The sequence below is a fragment of the Lepidochelys olivacea genome, assembly GCF_965140295.1.
Source record: "Lepidochelys olivacea isolate rLepOli2 genome assembly, chromosome: 1".
NCBI classification, from domain to species: domain Eukaryota; kingdom Metazoa; phylum Chordata; order Testudines; family Cheloniidae; genus Lepidochelys; species Lepidochelys olivacea.
In genome coordinates this window covers 303,733,719-303,749,243 of record NC_140411.1, presented here as the reverse complement: position 1 = coordinate 303,749,243, position 15,525 = coordinate 303,733,719, and the positions used below count along the sequence as shown (strand labels likewise).

The window sequence follows — 15,525 nt, the reverse complement described above, 5'->3', positions numbered from 1 at the left end:
CAAGTGCTTTGGAGGATAGGATTTAAAATGCAAAATGATCTGGACAAACTGGAGAAATGGTCTGAAGTAAATGGGATGAAATTCAATAAGGACAAATGCAAAGTACTCCACTTAGGAAGGAACGATCAGTTACACACATTCAAAATAGGAAATGACTGCCTGGGAAGGAGTACTGTGGAAAGGGATTGGGGAGGCGGGGGGCATAGTGGATCACAAGCTAAATATGAGTCAACAGCGTAACGCTGTCGTAAAAAAAGCAAACATCATCTGGGATGTATAAGCAGGAGTATTGTAAGCAAGACATGAGAAGTAATTCTTCCACTCTACTCTGTGCTGATTAGGCCTCAACTGGAGTACTGTATCCAGTTCTGGGCACCACATTTCAGGAAAGATGTGGACAAATTGGAGAAAGTCCAGAGAAGAGCGACAAAAATTATTAAAGGTCTAGAAAACATGACCTACGAGGGAAGATTGAAAAAACTGGGTTTGTTTAGTCTGGAGAAGAGAAGACTAAGAGGGGAAATGATAACAGTTTTCAAGTACATAAAAGGTTGTTACAGGGAGGAGGGAGAAATATTGTTGTTCTTAACCTCTGAGGATAGGACAAGAAGCAATGGACCTAAATTGCAGCAAGGGTGGTTTAGGTTGGACATTAGGAAAAACTTCCTAACGGTCAGAGTGGTTAAGCACTGAAATAAATTGCCTAAGGAGGTTGTGGAATCTCCATCATTGGGGATTTTTAAGAGCAGGTTGGACAAACACCTGCCAGGGATGGTCTAGATAATGCTTAGTTCTGCCTTGAGTGCAGGGGACTGGACTAGATGACCTCTTGAGGTCCCTTCCAGTTCTATGATTCTGAGACGCTAGCTGCTTGCAGAGGTATCAGGGTAGCATGAGGCATTTGAGGGTGCCATGTGAGGAATGAGCATGGACAAGGCTGGAGTGCAGGATTTGGTGTGACCACCAAAGAGGTGGCATAACTATAAAAAGGAAATGGAGTCTTGGAAGACATGACAGTGTTGTCAAAGACCCAGTGATTGCAAGGATCAGGAGAGACCAGGCTAAAGCAAGGAAATGCTGGAGGCAATCTTTAAGATACTGAGTGAAGAACAGTAAGTACTGCGAGCAATAACCACATAGGTTTTTTTGATCACACTGAGATAAAAAGCGATATTTAACCCTGCATAGGATTCATTGCCCAGCTGATGTGTCACAATACAACTTGCCCTATCTACACCAGAGTTTTAAAACATGTTAAATAAAATGTATTAGCTAATATAGCTTGAAACAACTTTTATCCTACTGTGGACAAACCCTTGGAGACAGAAGGTTTGAACTGAGAAGCAAGGGAAATCAATGGAAGCCATATTAGTTCTGATCTTTTCTTTTGTACAACTCACACAAACCTATTTGTCAGCTGACTCTTAAATGTTGGATTTATTCAGAGGCAGAGGGCTTCACAAAGCAAAATAACTGTTTTACCTGCAAATCAACACTCAGATTGCAGCAAAGGGAAGTGAAAAACTAGATGCCTTTATTGCTGAAACCTGAGCTGTGACTTTCTTAGCCACAGCTGCAGCTTCAGCTCAGGGTTCAGCCTCAGGTTTTCAATAAAAAGCAGAAAGTCAGGATCTGACATTTCTAAGATTCAGAAAAGGGCAGAAAAATTATGGATTCTTTAAGTTTCATAAAACAGCAATAAAGGGCACAAACATTTTAATTTTTTTTTCTTTACTTCACAGTTAACCTTTGATAAAAGCAATGTTTGCTTTGGGCCAAATCCTGCACTTCTGGCTGCAGCCGAGGAAGTCCCTAATTGCAGATGTGCTGGTGTGGGTCTGATGCAAATACAATCCAAACCCCATGCACAGAAGACTCCCTGGGCTATTTTTATTGTGGTATCGCACAAAGGCCCTGATTGGGAGTGGACCTGACTGTACGTAAGCACTGTGAACACATGCTGGAAGACATGGACCCTGCCCCAAAGAATTTACAATTTGGTGTACCCAGGTTCTCTGAACAGATCAGAAGAGGAGCAGGGTAGGGACCAATGGATTTACTATCTGTTTCCCCCTCCCCATCTACCTACCCACTGGTGCTATCACTGCAGTTCCAGAGAATGTACACAGCAATGAAGATTTCACATTGTAGGGCAACTCCTGCTTCCTCCTCTGAAGGCACAGAGAACCCCTGGCAGTGAAGCTAATGTGTGTGGGGGGAGGAAGTGGGAAGGGAAAGGAGGATTTGGAGTACTGTGCCAGGGATACACATATTCCACAGGCCCAGAGGATTCATTGCGGCCCAATACTCTGGTGCGCTCTCACGTGACTGTGGGGTGCATTGGGCTAGAGCACTTCTTCAGCCAGTGGGCTAATGTTGCTCTGCAGAGTGGCTAAGAAAAGATACAGCTTCCCTCTCATCTGCCAAGCCACAGCTACTGGGTTGGATGGGGAAGGGGGGCTAGCAAGAGGATTTGCCTTTGTAAGACCTCAAAATGCCATTCTGGTCTTCCCATTTTTTAAACCACAGGATTGGCGTATTATTATTACACACAGGAAAATTTGTGCTAATGCATGTCACATGCTTGCGAGAAAAAATTATTCAGCACATTCAGCTCTTTTTTTGCTCTGGGCATATTTCCCACTGGAGTGAACACTGACATACAGCCTGCAGGTAAAACTACGCCAAGAAAATGTGTTTTGTTGTTGTGTTTTTAAACTGGCAATCAGGGAAACAAGCTAAAATGAAGATTTATCTCTGCAGTTCAGCATAAAATGCCTTCCTCTAATTCCATACAAATGTACATATTTGATTTTACATTATGTTGTTTCAGTTTCTTAAGGTACTTAGTCCTCAAAATAATTACTTACCAGTCTCTTTTGCTGGAGCTGTTCTCTTAGTAATCTGTCTTCTGGTAAAACATCACATAAAAGAAAATAATTGTCCTGTTCCTCTGTTAAGAGATTAAAAAATAAACGTAAAGGAGACATTTGCAGCTGTTTTGCCCTGTAACATGCTCAACCTTAATTTTTTCCCCCAGCCTCAGATATAATTAGACTGTTTCAGTTAAATATTTAAAAAATTAATGTAATTTTCATTTTAAGAGAACTACAGTTTTATTTTACACTGCTGGAGTTATTTGTGGGTCAAAGCCAGGCATAGCTAGGCAAAATCCCATTAATATAAATGGACTTGCAGCCATTTACACCACCAGTCGATTTATATAAGGCCAGAATGTGCACAGCCTTTGCATAGCTTCCCCACTTCCTTGTGCCCCCTCTATTGTATATAGGTTCTTATATGGCCCTTGTCACTGTTGTAGCTGAACACGTTCTAGTTGTGTATTTAATGATGCAACTAACATCTGCAATATGTGGTTTGGTCTCTTTCTCTCAGCAGAAGGAGAATTGTGTGTGTGTGTGTGGGGGCAGGGGGATTGTGTTTTATTTTTATATACACACTGCTATGAGTTTATATTAGAGAAAACAAGACTGAAGAAGTTTGATCTGAACTGGGAGATAAAGCTGGTGAGGTCTGTGATGGTCCTTAATTTCTGGGGAAGCTCATTCAACAGCCTTGGACTGGCCCCTGAGAAAGATCTGTCTCCTGCCCAGAAAGAATGTTCCATGGTGCCAGAAAAGCAGAGCTGTCGGAGCTTTATATGATCTTTTGCAGAGGCCAGACACAACTGCCGTCTTGGTACTCTTAGTGCACTGAATATTTCCTCCTGTGGTAATAGTTCCCACTGAGTGGGAGAAGAAGTGAGGCCATGACCCAACTGTGCACAAGCGTTGGCCATAGAGGTGTGCGGAGCTGAAGTATTTCAGTGGGTGTGCTTCCCTGCACATTGGGGCAGCTCTGTGAGAACTGTGCCTCCCATTCACACAGTTGGTACCTGAGCTCCCTTTGCAGAGCAATGCTGCTTCCAGGGCTTGATCCTGGAAGTTGCTGAGCGCCCTAGCCCAGATCCAGCAAAACACTCAAGCATGTACTTAGGCTCATTCCTATTCAGCCAGGCATTTAAATCCCACTGAAGTCAGTGGACCTAAGCATGCATGTAAGTGCTGAGCTGAATAGGTAGGAGCTTAAGTATGTGCTTAACTTTAATCACATGTGTAAATACTTTGCTGGACTGGTACCCGGATGCTCACCATTTTAAAGGACTGAGCCTATAGTACAGGCCACAGTATATCAGGTCAGGAAATAAGCAGGGTAGATAAGGAGCACACTTACCTACTGGAGCTTCTGAATTTGTTCTTATCACACTACAGAAATCTGTGATGGGCTGCTCCGTGAACCTCTTCTTCCAATATAAAATGTATCTAAAAAAAAAAAGCGCGTGTGTGTGAAGGAAGAATACTGCATTTCCTAAACTACTGGTCCGCTGTATCCTACTCCCATCCTTTTAATTCTTATGTCAAAGAGTTTTTTGAATGTAAAATTACTTATCCAATGCTGGTTCTGTAGAGCTGCCATGTATTGCGAGACTAAAGTGAAATTGCTCTCCAATTCATGAAAGTTATTCAGCTTCACTTAAGCCGATTTCAGCAAAAACAGGCCTGATCCAAAGTTCACTGAAGTCCGTGAAAAAGAATTCTACTGGCTTCAATGAGTTTTGGATCAAGCTTCACATAAGTAATGGGAGTTGGTCACATCTTTAGAAAGACCCATCACTCGGTTACATTTTTACTAAAAAGAAATACTTAGAAATTCCCAAAATACTAGATATAGATGGGAGCTATATGTGATATCCATTTACCATTTCCATTTACTTTGGAGCAGGCCCTAAAATACGAAGATATTCTCATGTTTGTTTCTAAATTAGTGAACTTCTCCTACTCTGAAGTTCTAAGGAGAATGATGCTGCATAACAAGAAACCAGGATGGAAGTTCATCTTACAAGATTGCATTAACAGCACTCCAGTGTTTACTCTTTCTGGAACAGGTTACGACTCAGAGTTATTTGAGACACATGCAAAAATACAAGACATGATGGAAGCATCAACTTGAGAAACTTGAATGCTTTTATACCAAAAATTTGGTAATGGGCACACAAGGTATAACAATATCTAGTGGCTGGATATTGAAGCTGGACAAATTCAAGTTCTTAACGGTGAAGTTAATTAACCACTGGAACAACTTACCAAGGATTGTGGTAGATTCTCCATCACTGGCAATTTTAAAATCAAGATTGGATGTTTTTCTAAAGGATATGCTCCAGTTCAAACAGAAACTGAATCAGGGAAATTCTATAGCTGGTATTATGTAAGCGATCAGACAATAGAGCAGAGGTCCCCAAACTGGGGCAGGAATGTCCGGGGGGGGGTGCAGCGGAGCCCAGGCCACCCCCCCACAGAGGGTGGAGAGGGAGCGCCACCCAGCCCCACTCCGCTCCCAGCTCCGCTCCAGCCCCACCCCCAATCCAGGTTCCTGGCCCCGGCTCCTGACCGCAGCCCAGCCGCAGCTCTGCACCCAGATGTGGCCCCACCCTTGGCCCCTGGCTGTGGCTCCGTTTCTGACCCTGGCTCTGCTCCCGGCCTCAGACCTGCCTCTAGCTGCATCCCCAGCCTCGGCTCCCATATCCCTGTCCACATCCCTGCTCCCGACTCCAGGGGAAGAGTGGGTCGCAGACAGGTAAGGGGGGCACGACGCTGAAAAGTTTGGGGACTACTACACTAGAGGATCACAGTGATTCCTTCTGGCCTTATAATCTGTTAATTATGACTGCATTCATAGGGAAATACGGCAATCCAAGGGCTTGTCTACACAACACTTAGTTTCCAGCAAGCTAGGGTGTTAATCTGCCCTGCACTAATTGTCCACACAGACAGTGCTGCAATGCTAACAGTTCCGCAGTGAGCTTTAATTTATTCCCAAAGCTGTGTAGGTCAAAGTGCACTATGGAAATGTTTGTGCACTGCAGCAATGTCCACATGGATATTTAGCGTGTGGCAGGATAGTACAGGGTTGATGTACACCCCAGTCTACCATGAACAAAGTATTCGTGTAGAGAAGCTCCAGGTCACTCTAGTCAGAAACTGAAAGGACTCTCAAAATATTATAACCACATCTCAACTTTAACAAAGAGATAATGAATGTCTCTGCAAGAAATTTGGGACAAAAAGAGTCTCCACTCAGAGAAGATTCTTCTTTTGCAGAGGAACAAATTGAGGCCTGTAGCTAGGCTAACAGAAGTAGAAATGCAGAAAAACCCTTCCTCTGCCACCCACCAAAAAACAAAACCAACAACAAAACCAACTCTAACCACCCTCAACTGGGAAAGAAGATTTCTCCAGAAAATCCTGCAACAATTGCAATTAATGTTTTAGAAAGTTTAAACCAAGATTTTGTTATTATTTATTACTTGAATTACAGTAGGACTAACAAGCCCCAACCAAGACAAGGGCTCCCATATGTTAGGAGTTACTGTACAAACAGATAAGGGACAGTCCTTGTTCCAAAAAGCTAAGGATTTGGTCGGGGCGCGGGGGTGGGGGAAGTAAACCAGAACAGTCTACCTGCTAGTTATTTGGAATACTAAAATTAAACATGATCCTGAAAACACTTATATATGTGGTTAACTTTACTCATGAGATGACTCAATGGGACAACTCACGAGCATAACGTGTAACTGTGTGCAAGATCAAAGCCCAAGTTGTCAGTGGAAATTATATTCTGTTAAGTAGATGCTACGAATGTTTTTAAAAATCCACATTGGTAAGTTAAAACATTTCAGATACTATTGTTGTAAGGATCAATTATAATTCTTACAACTGAAAGACAGGAGAAAAATGTTGGTGTTTTTTTCAGTTGGTGTATTTTGTGTATAGCCAAGTTTCCTTGTTGCCCTGAATAGTCATCTTCTAAGAGGAACTCTCCAGGGATTTGCAGGCTAAAATGCTGTGGACAAGAGGTCCCTCCAGCTCCCCCCTACTCTGGCAAGCCCCTTCAATAGCTAAAAAGTCTAACCTCACATTGTAGAAGTAACAGGGCTTCTGCAGAACTGGAGACAGTACAGCAAGCAAGGCAGAGCATGCTGCAAAGTTGGAGGTTCACCATTTCACATCCTGCTGCCACTTTGAATCAGGTTTGGTTCCTTTCCACTTGCATTAGCAGGAAAGAGAATCTAAATAGCAATTTTCTAGAAAAGGTGATTTTAAATTACATTTCTGTAGCAAGAACAATCCCAACAGCACCATTTAATTAGCATTCCTTTAGTGAACACTTCATTTTTTGTTTATATGAAGAAATTAGCATTATCTCCAAAGAAGATTGCAAACAGAAACAAGTGCCGTTATTTGATTTTAGCAATGTTAAGCTTACACTTCTGAACAAATGAATGATTCTTAGGATTTTATGTGGCCTACTTTTCATTTCCCATGTTTCATCTTAATCTTTCACTATAAACCATGGTATTTAGACATAAATCACTGCTTTGTAAGTGAGCCTGATCACAAGAATCCAGAAAAGTGGGTACTGTGTAAGTGCCGAGACCTACTTTGTTTTAAGTGGATAATTTACCTACTAAAACGTATCATTTCAACAAAGCAAACAACAAAAAAGAGTAGATACGAGCCAGCCTGGTGGCCTAATACCACACAGTACCATGCAGTAGGGTAGAGTTCCAAGCAAGAGATTATACACAAATCCACATCTAGATTTGTGAGCCAGCTGGACCTGAGCTAGCTGCTGAGGGAGATGTAGGAGAGAGCTGGGACGACCAATGATGTAACTGTGGAAGGGATCTCAGTTACACAGAAGTGGCAATACTGCATGGCACAGTCAAGGATAAAGTGGAAACGAAATGGAACAATACAGGCCTAATTAAGGTAAATTGATACGACTTCTTAGGCAACCCTCCCATCACTAAATTCTGAATTACTCACGCCCAGTGATAGAGAACAAGGCAAGACAGAAAGAACTAGCTAGACAGTAGCCATGCAGAGATGGGAATAAGGCCTCAGAATGAGAGGAAGGTAGTCAAAAACAGAAAAAAAGTAGATAAACCAAAATGTGTGTCTAACAAGATAGCTGGCCCTTCAAATAAAATCAGGTCCAGCTCTCCTCCTCCAGTCCAGATACACCCTAATTTGGTGTAATGAGGACAACAGGGGGTCCCTTGGAAGCTGTACATGAGAGACACCCCAAAAGGCAAGAGAGAACATAGAGTCCAGAAAGAGAGAGCTCAGTACCCAGAGTCCGGAGAGGGAGCTCAGAAGAGCAGAGCTGGGCTGAGAGCGACATAAGAACAGCCATACTGGGCAGACCAAAAGTCCATCTAGCCCAGTATCCTGTCTTCCAACAGTGGACAATACCAGATGCCCCAGAGGGAATGAACAGAACAGGTAATCATCAAGTGATCCATCCCCTGTCACCCATTCCCAGCTTCTGGCAAACAGAAGCTAGGGACACCATCCCTGCCTATCCTGGCTAATAGCTATTGATGGACCTATCCACCATGAATTTATTTAGGTTTCAGAGTAGCAGCTGTGTTAGTCTGTATTCGCAAAAAGAAGAGGAGTACTTGTGGCACCATAGAGATTAACAAATGTATTTGAGCATAAGCTGCATCCGATGAAGTGAGCTGTAGCTCACGAAAGCTTATGCTCAAATAAATTTGTTAGTCTCTAAGGTGCCACAAGTACTCCTTTTCTTTTTGCAAATTTATTTAGTTCTTTTTTGAACCCTGTTATAGTCTTGGCCCTCACAACATCCCCTGGAGTTCCACAGGTTGACTGTGCATTGTGTGAAAAAATACTTCCTTCTGTTTGCTTTAAACCTGCTGCCTATTAATTTCATTTGGTGACTCCTAGTTCTTGTGTTAAGGGGAGGAGTAAATAACACTTCCTTATTTACTTTCTCCACACCAGTCATGATTTTATAGACCTCTATCATATCCCTCCTTAGTCGTCTTTTTTCCATGCTGAAAAGTGCCAGCCTTATTAATCTCTCCTCATATGGCAGACACTCCATACCCCTAATCATTTTTATTGCCCTTTTCTGAATCTTTTCCAATTCTAATATATCTTTTTTGAGAAGGGGTGACCACATCTGCACACAGTATTCAAGATGGTGGCGTTCCATGGATTTATATAGAGGCAACATCATATTTTCTGTCTTCAGAGAGGGAATGCCTGAAAGAGGGAGTGGTGAGAGTTCCCTTGTTGAGCAGTGAAGCCAGATCAGGTGGGTGAAAGCAGAGGGCAGTCAGGGTATGGGGGGTTCACCTACAAACTTCTCCAGGCCAGAGAGCCATGGCCCGAAAGGGCTGGAGGCTGAAAGCAGCAGAGGGAGATGCCTGCTGGCTCTCTGAGTCAGGGAGCTGAAGCTGGGGGACAGAGAGGGCAGAAGGCTGGGGAATGATGAAGGGGTGAATCTGTTGATGTTTCCAGGCAAAAGCTGAAATCATAACTGGGAAGGAAACAGCAGAGAAACACCGCATACAGAGGGGCTGGGGTGAGGTGTGGTGCAAAACATTGGAGCTGTACCTGAGAGCTGGAGGCATGGTGAGATGCTGGAGCTGTATTTGGTGTGTGGATGGACTGTTCAGATTTGAAAAAGTGCGTGTAGAAGTTGGGCTGGGGAAACTCGACTATGGTTGAGGGACTTTCTGTAATAAATTTCTCTCTCAAAGGGCTATTTCTATTCTGAAAACTGGTGTGGAATTACTGGGACTCCAGAAGAAAGGGGAAAGTGAGGCAGACACGTCTGTTCTGTCATAGCCCACTACTGAAGGTGTGCCAGGAGGGCTGCCATACCACATAGGAAAATGAATGTGGGCAGGTGAAAGGACCCTGAGAAGAGGGGAACTAAGTGCGTGAAAGAGGGATATTGAGGCATGGGACTCCTTGCAGGGCCCTTTCTGAGGCTACAAGGGGACACCCTGGAGAGGTCAGCCCTTTGACACAGTGTGCTTTATGAAATCAACAGAACTTGTCAATACAACAAAATAACTTCATCTGAAGACACTGACATTGCTATTGATTAGCTGGACAACTGGTTTCTTGCCAGTTGGCAATTCCTAAGTCCTAACTACCAATCACAATTACCTATTTGTATGTTTCAAGCAATACACTATAAATAACATCAAACCAACACTGTTAGATAAGTTTGCAAATGTTCCAAAAAAGTATCAAAAAGTTACATACCAGGTGATCCACGGTACGCATCTTATTTACACATTTGCATGATCTATTTTAACTGAGAAAAATTTACCTTCTGAAATCTGCAACCAGCTTGACATCTGCTATGACAAGCTTGTGTTCAATAATCATGTGCTTCAGAAGTTGGTCTTGTTCTGCTTGTGGAAAATATTCTTCACAGAAAATACAAGGCACAGATGGAGACTCTTCCACAGCAGCTACACCACATGGACTTTCTGGCAAAGACAGTGGCTCCAAAATACACTCACTATCTGAAGGAAACAAAAGCAAAAAAAAAAAAAAAAATCTTTGTTGGACTTCAATTTCTCCTTTAATCTCCAAAATAATCTTAAATAAACCAACATTCTTTCAAAACCCTATTTTGTATGGATGACTCATAAGCAGTGTAGGTAGAATCAGGAGCAAGGGAAAACAGCTTTTGTTGCTTTAACATGGCTTCCGCCAACAACAGCAAGGAGCAGATTTATTAGCAAGGCCACCAAATGTTTCTTCCTCAAAGCCAGCCAATGGCACCACTTCTAGAGTGGGTTGATGAGGCTCTGACAGCACAGGGGAACAAGCTCTAACTGTGATCCATGACTGACATTAAGGCAGGGTGTATGTGTCATGTAGTATGGTCTGGGTGATATGTGTGTTGGTTATTAGTGCAGGGAAGCTTCTTCCCATAAGTTGGACCCACTTTATTTTCTCAGAAACTAGCCCACATGCTGGTGTGTGTGAGGGATGTGTGTTAGGTTGACAAGGTAGGTGAGGTAATGTCTTTTATTGGACAAACTTCTGTTGGTGAGAGAGACGAACTTTTGAACTCTTCCTCAGGTCTTCCTCAGGTTATAATAATAACCTGATAATAAAAGGTTAGATTGTATAGGGTGGGCTGTTTTTGCATGTGAATTGATCCCTGTTAGTACAGACCATCTCTTGTTTACAGGAACCTTTTAACACTCACTCACTTTTGCATGATTATATAAATAATTTGCCTTGTTCCACCAGGCATCTGTTAGTTTGACTCAAAACGTTTCTTGTCGCACAGATGTGGTTTTTGCTGATGGAGAGGCCTCCACTGGAGGAGCTGGATCTGCTGAAACATTTCTCAGCTGTGCACGTGCTGGGAAAGGAGCTGTTATGACCCACATATTAAGTATTACCTATCAGATCTGTGTTCTTGGGGAACCAGGGTGCAGTACCCAGCCTGTCTGAGTCATGAAAGACCTTCCTCCCCCCAGACTCTGCTTGAACCAAAACCTATCAGAAGAAAGACTTACAAAAAGCAATGAAAAGGTAGTGGGAGACATACCTAAACCCCTGGGATAAGGATGACAGGATGACAGGATTAAGGAGAACTTAGCACAGAAAATGAGTGGCACAGAAATTGCAGGAGGCAAGAAACACAGGTGAACAAATATGCTGATATGTAACTGGGGGAGTAGACTATACAGAGGAAAGGTAATTAAAAGTAGACTGCTAGACTAGAAGCATGGGCAACTGAAGTAGTTTATGGAATTTAGTGCAGATGAAAATAAAGGAAGGGAACTAGAGATAAATTACATGAAAATATCCTTGGTACTTCTCTGCTGCAAAACACTGAGCAGCAGAATAAATAGGTAGTACAGAACAAAACTCTACAGCCTTCAGCACAGTGCTTAAATGGATTAAAATGTAACCACCACAGGGCACACACATAGTAGTACAAATAATTATTATTCAAAACTCAAACTACTGTTCCAAATGTGGTTCCAGCGGGGTCACCTTATTATAAAAGAGCTGTTAGAGAACTGTAGACTGAGGCAAGGGGCAGGGCGTCGCACACTTTGAAGAGTGTGTCAGCTGGTCTTACTGCACACACCAGGGGCTCTTTCCATCCCTCTATTCTCCACTGCCCCACAGCTCCTTGTTTGCCATCCTCTCATCCCCCTGCTTTTCAGGGACCCCTGCTACTCCCCCCAGTCTTCCCCCTGCCAGGGGTTCTGTGTGATCCCCACTTCCCCCTCCTATACCACTCTCCTGCCACATCAGCAGCTGCGTGCACCCCCATTCCCACTTTCTTCATATGCCCCCCCATCCCCCTCCATGGCAGGAACTGTGTGCACTCCCATTCTCCCCATACCTGGATTCCCCTTTGACCCTCCTAACAGCAGGGGCTGTGTGCTTCCTTGATCCCTCACTCCATGTCCCTCATCCCTTCCTTCATCCACAGCAGGGCTCCCATGCCAGGGGCTCTGTCTTACCCCCCACCTCAAACCAGGGTCCCCTAATCTCTCCCCCCATCAGGGGTTCTGCGTGCCCCACTCCCCTCCTCAAGCCAGATTAGATCTGCTCCCCATGCCAGGGTCTGTATGCATACCCCTATGCTTCCCATTATTTTTTTTTTCTGGCTGGGACACAAGTCATTCAGCATGTCGACATACTAAACTCTATTGGGAGGACAGGCAGAGCTGAGATGGGAGTATTGTTATATGGAAGGCACTAATGGGTGACATCCACCAGTTGTTTAATCTATAGAAAATAGCAGAAGTGCTTGAGGCTGAGGCTGTGGCTGTGCTAAAGAGCTGTGGTAAAGAACTGGCCCCCCAGTTTCCCCTTTTCAACACATAGCTGAGGACAAGCCCAGAAATAGAAATACTCCCCCCTGCCCCTCCAATTCAGAATCATGGGAAAACTCCATGGCTGTAGAGATTCTACCAAGTCATCCAGCTGGTGGGGTTTCCTTCCTCCAACATAGTGGGCAGACAGCACATCCCTCAGCCAACGCCGCTTCCTGCAGCCCCCATTGGCCTGGAACAGCAAACCGCACCCAGTGGGAGCTGCGATCGGCCAAACCTGCGGAAGCTGCAGGTAAACAAAGTGTCCCGGCCCGCTAGCGGATTTCCCTGACAGCCGTGTGCCAAAGGTTGCCGATCCCTGATCTATAGAAACAAGAGTTAGATTGTAGCTTCTCTGGGATTGTCTTTTTGTTATATGTATGCACACTACTAGCACAATGGGACCCGATCCCCATCTGGAACTTGTGGGCACTACAATAATACAAATAAGTAGTAATAAGAGAAGAACCAGAGGAAGGAGGCAGAGGCGAATTAAGATTTATTGGGGCCCAGGGCACAAAGAACATTGGGGCCCCCCGCATGCGCTCCCAGAGCCCCACCACTTGCTTTGCCCCCTCCGCCCATGACCCTGCTTCCTGGCCTGGCTGGAAGTCAGGCCATGGCAAGAGCTGCCCAGAGAGCCTGGGCTGCTGGGGGGAGCCCTGGACTCTCCATCTGTCCTGGATGGTGCGCCCTGGAGGGTAGGGACCCAGGCCGGAGGCTGCTTTTGGGCACTCCAGCTCCTCACCCAGGACAGGTGGAGGGTCCGGGGCTCCCCACAGCTGCCCGGGCAGCACAGAAATAAATATGAATGAAAATAAACTGTTCAGTGCACTAAAAATGTGGCCACCTTAAATATGTCATCTTGTCAATAAATTGTTTGGTTCTGAATGAATAACCCTGCTGATACTTGTGGCAGTAGTTTTGGAGCCTGTAGGTTCAGGTGAGTGAGAGTGGACAGCTGCAGCATTATGCCATTACAGCATTATGCCAGAGAACTCTGCCTAAGTGCCAAATATTGTACTAACTAAGACATGAGGTTTTCTATTAAAACAGTGGTTTTAGTCTAGTGGTTGTGTTGGAGACCATCAGTCAGGACTCTTGAGTTCTCTAACTAGCAGTGATACCTGATTCTGTTTGTGTTTAACTGCAGGCAATTCACTTAACCTTTGTGTGTTTCACTATACCCATGTGTAAAATAGGGGGAAGGAGAGGAGCTGGGTGGGGGGCAGCTCCAGGAAGGAGGGAGAAGGGAAAGGGGGGGGTTAGGGGACAGCTCCACGACGGAGGGAGGGAAAAGGAGAGGGACTCGGGAGTGGGGGGAAGCTCCGCATGGGGGAGACGGGCTGGGGGGTGCTCCGCACAGGAGGAATATGCTCACTGCTCACCGGACCACAGCTCCTGCATCCATCTGGTCTGGCCAGGGGGTGGGGTCTCAAGGGGGGAGGAGGAGGAGGAGGAGCAGGGTGGTGGAGCCCCAGGGGGAGGGAGAGGAGGCACGGGGGAAGGGTCGGAGTTCCGGCTTGCGGGGGCTCCCCAATTGACCAAGACCCCTGGCACTGTATGGTAATCCGCCACTGGAAGGAAGTGATAGTTTGGGTTCGGTTTTCCTTGAGCAAAAGCTATAGGGAATAGCCAAACCTGAGCTGCAAATGGTGCAACAGCTGTAAGAAAGTTAATTCATTTTCCTTACTGGAACATTTTTAGTTCCAATCACGCTAAGTAAAAGCCATTATGCAGATAAAAAAAAAAAAAAAGATCACCTATTACAGTATATGGGTGTTTTATATCAAGTGTTCCAGACAAGGTATTCTGCCTGTGTAATCCCACACTAAATTATCAGCGATACCTATGATATTACAATCAGGTGATTTTATGGCTGTAGATCTGAAATAATAGTAGAAAACAGGCAGGAATTCACCACTCAAAAGAAGGTTAGCTGCAAATGGTAAAGCCTTTAAGCATTTTCTACTTATTTGTCAGTTAAAGCCCTTATCTACACTACAGGGTTAAGTCGAATTTAGCCGCTTTAGGTCGATTTTAAAATGGATGCGTTCACACAACCAACTCTGTTCCATTGACTTAAAGGGCTCTTAACCTAGACTTTTGTACTCCTACCTGGCGAGGGGAGTAGCGCTAAAATTGACCTTGCTTGGTCGAATTTGGGGTAGTGCGGACACAAATCAACAGTATTGGCCTCCGGGAGGTATCCCAGAGAGCTCCAACGTGACCGCTCTGGACAGCACTTTGAACTCTGATGCACTAGCGAGGTACACAGGAAAAGCCCCGTTTCCTGTTTGGTAAGCGTGGCGAGCTCAGTAGCCCAGGTGACCATGCTGTCCCCGCAGAATCGCAAAACAGATCCAGCATGGACCGAAAGGGAGACACTGGCTCTGATTGCTGTATGTGGAGAAGCATCTGTGCAGGCAGAACACCGAGCAAAAAGAAGAAATGCCAATATATTTACCAAAATCTCACAGGGCATGGTGGAGAGAGGCCACAACAGGGACACACAGCAGTGCCGCGTGAAAGTTAAGGAGCTCAGGCAAGCCTACCAAAAGACAAAGGAGGCAAACGGGCGCTCCGGGTCAGACCCCCATACATGCTGTTTCTATAATCAGCTGCATGGCATTCTTGGAGGGGATCCTACCACTATCCCACCACTGTCCATGGACACCTGCAATGGGGGAGTCTTACGCAACAGGGAGGAGGATTTTGTGGATGAGGAGGAGGAGGAGGAGAAGAAAGAGAATGTGCAGCAGGCAAGTGATGAATCTGTTCTC

The 15,525-nt window shown here is 44.7% G+C and overlaps 1 protein-coding gene across 1 annotated transcript in view; it reads right to left on the bottom strand.

Annotated features, from left to right (window-relative positions):
• ZNF277 (zinc finger protein 277) overlaps positions 1 to 15,525 on the bottom strand; it is an 88,573-nt gene that overhangs the window by 40,312 nt on the left and 32,736 nt on the right. Inside the window, exons 2-4 of the mRNA XM_084618352.1 lie at positions 10,216 to 10,414; positions 4,234 to 4,322; positions 2,871 to 2,953 (exon numbers count right to left, since the gene is read on the bottom strand). Coding sequence (XP_084474478.1) covers positions 2,871 to 2,953; positions 4,234 to 4,322; positions 10,216 to 10,414 — 371 coding nt within the window. The remainder of the gene's footprint in view (positions 1 to 2,870; positions 2,954 to 4,233; positions 4,323 to 10,215; positions 10,415 to 15,525) is intronic.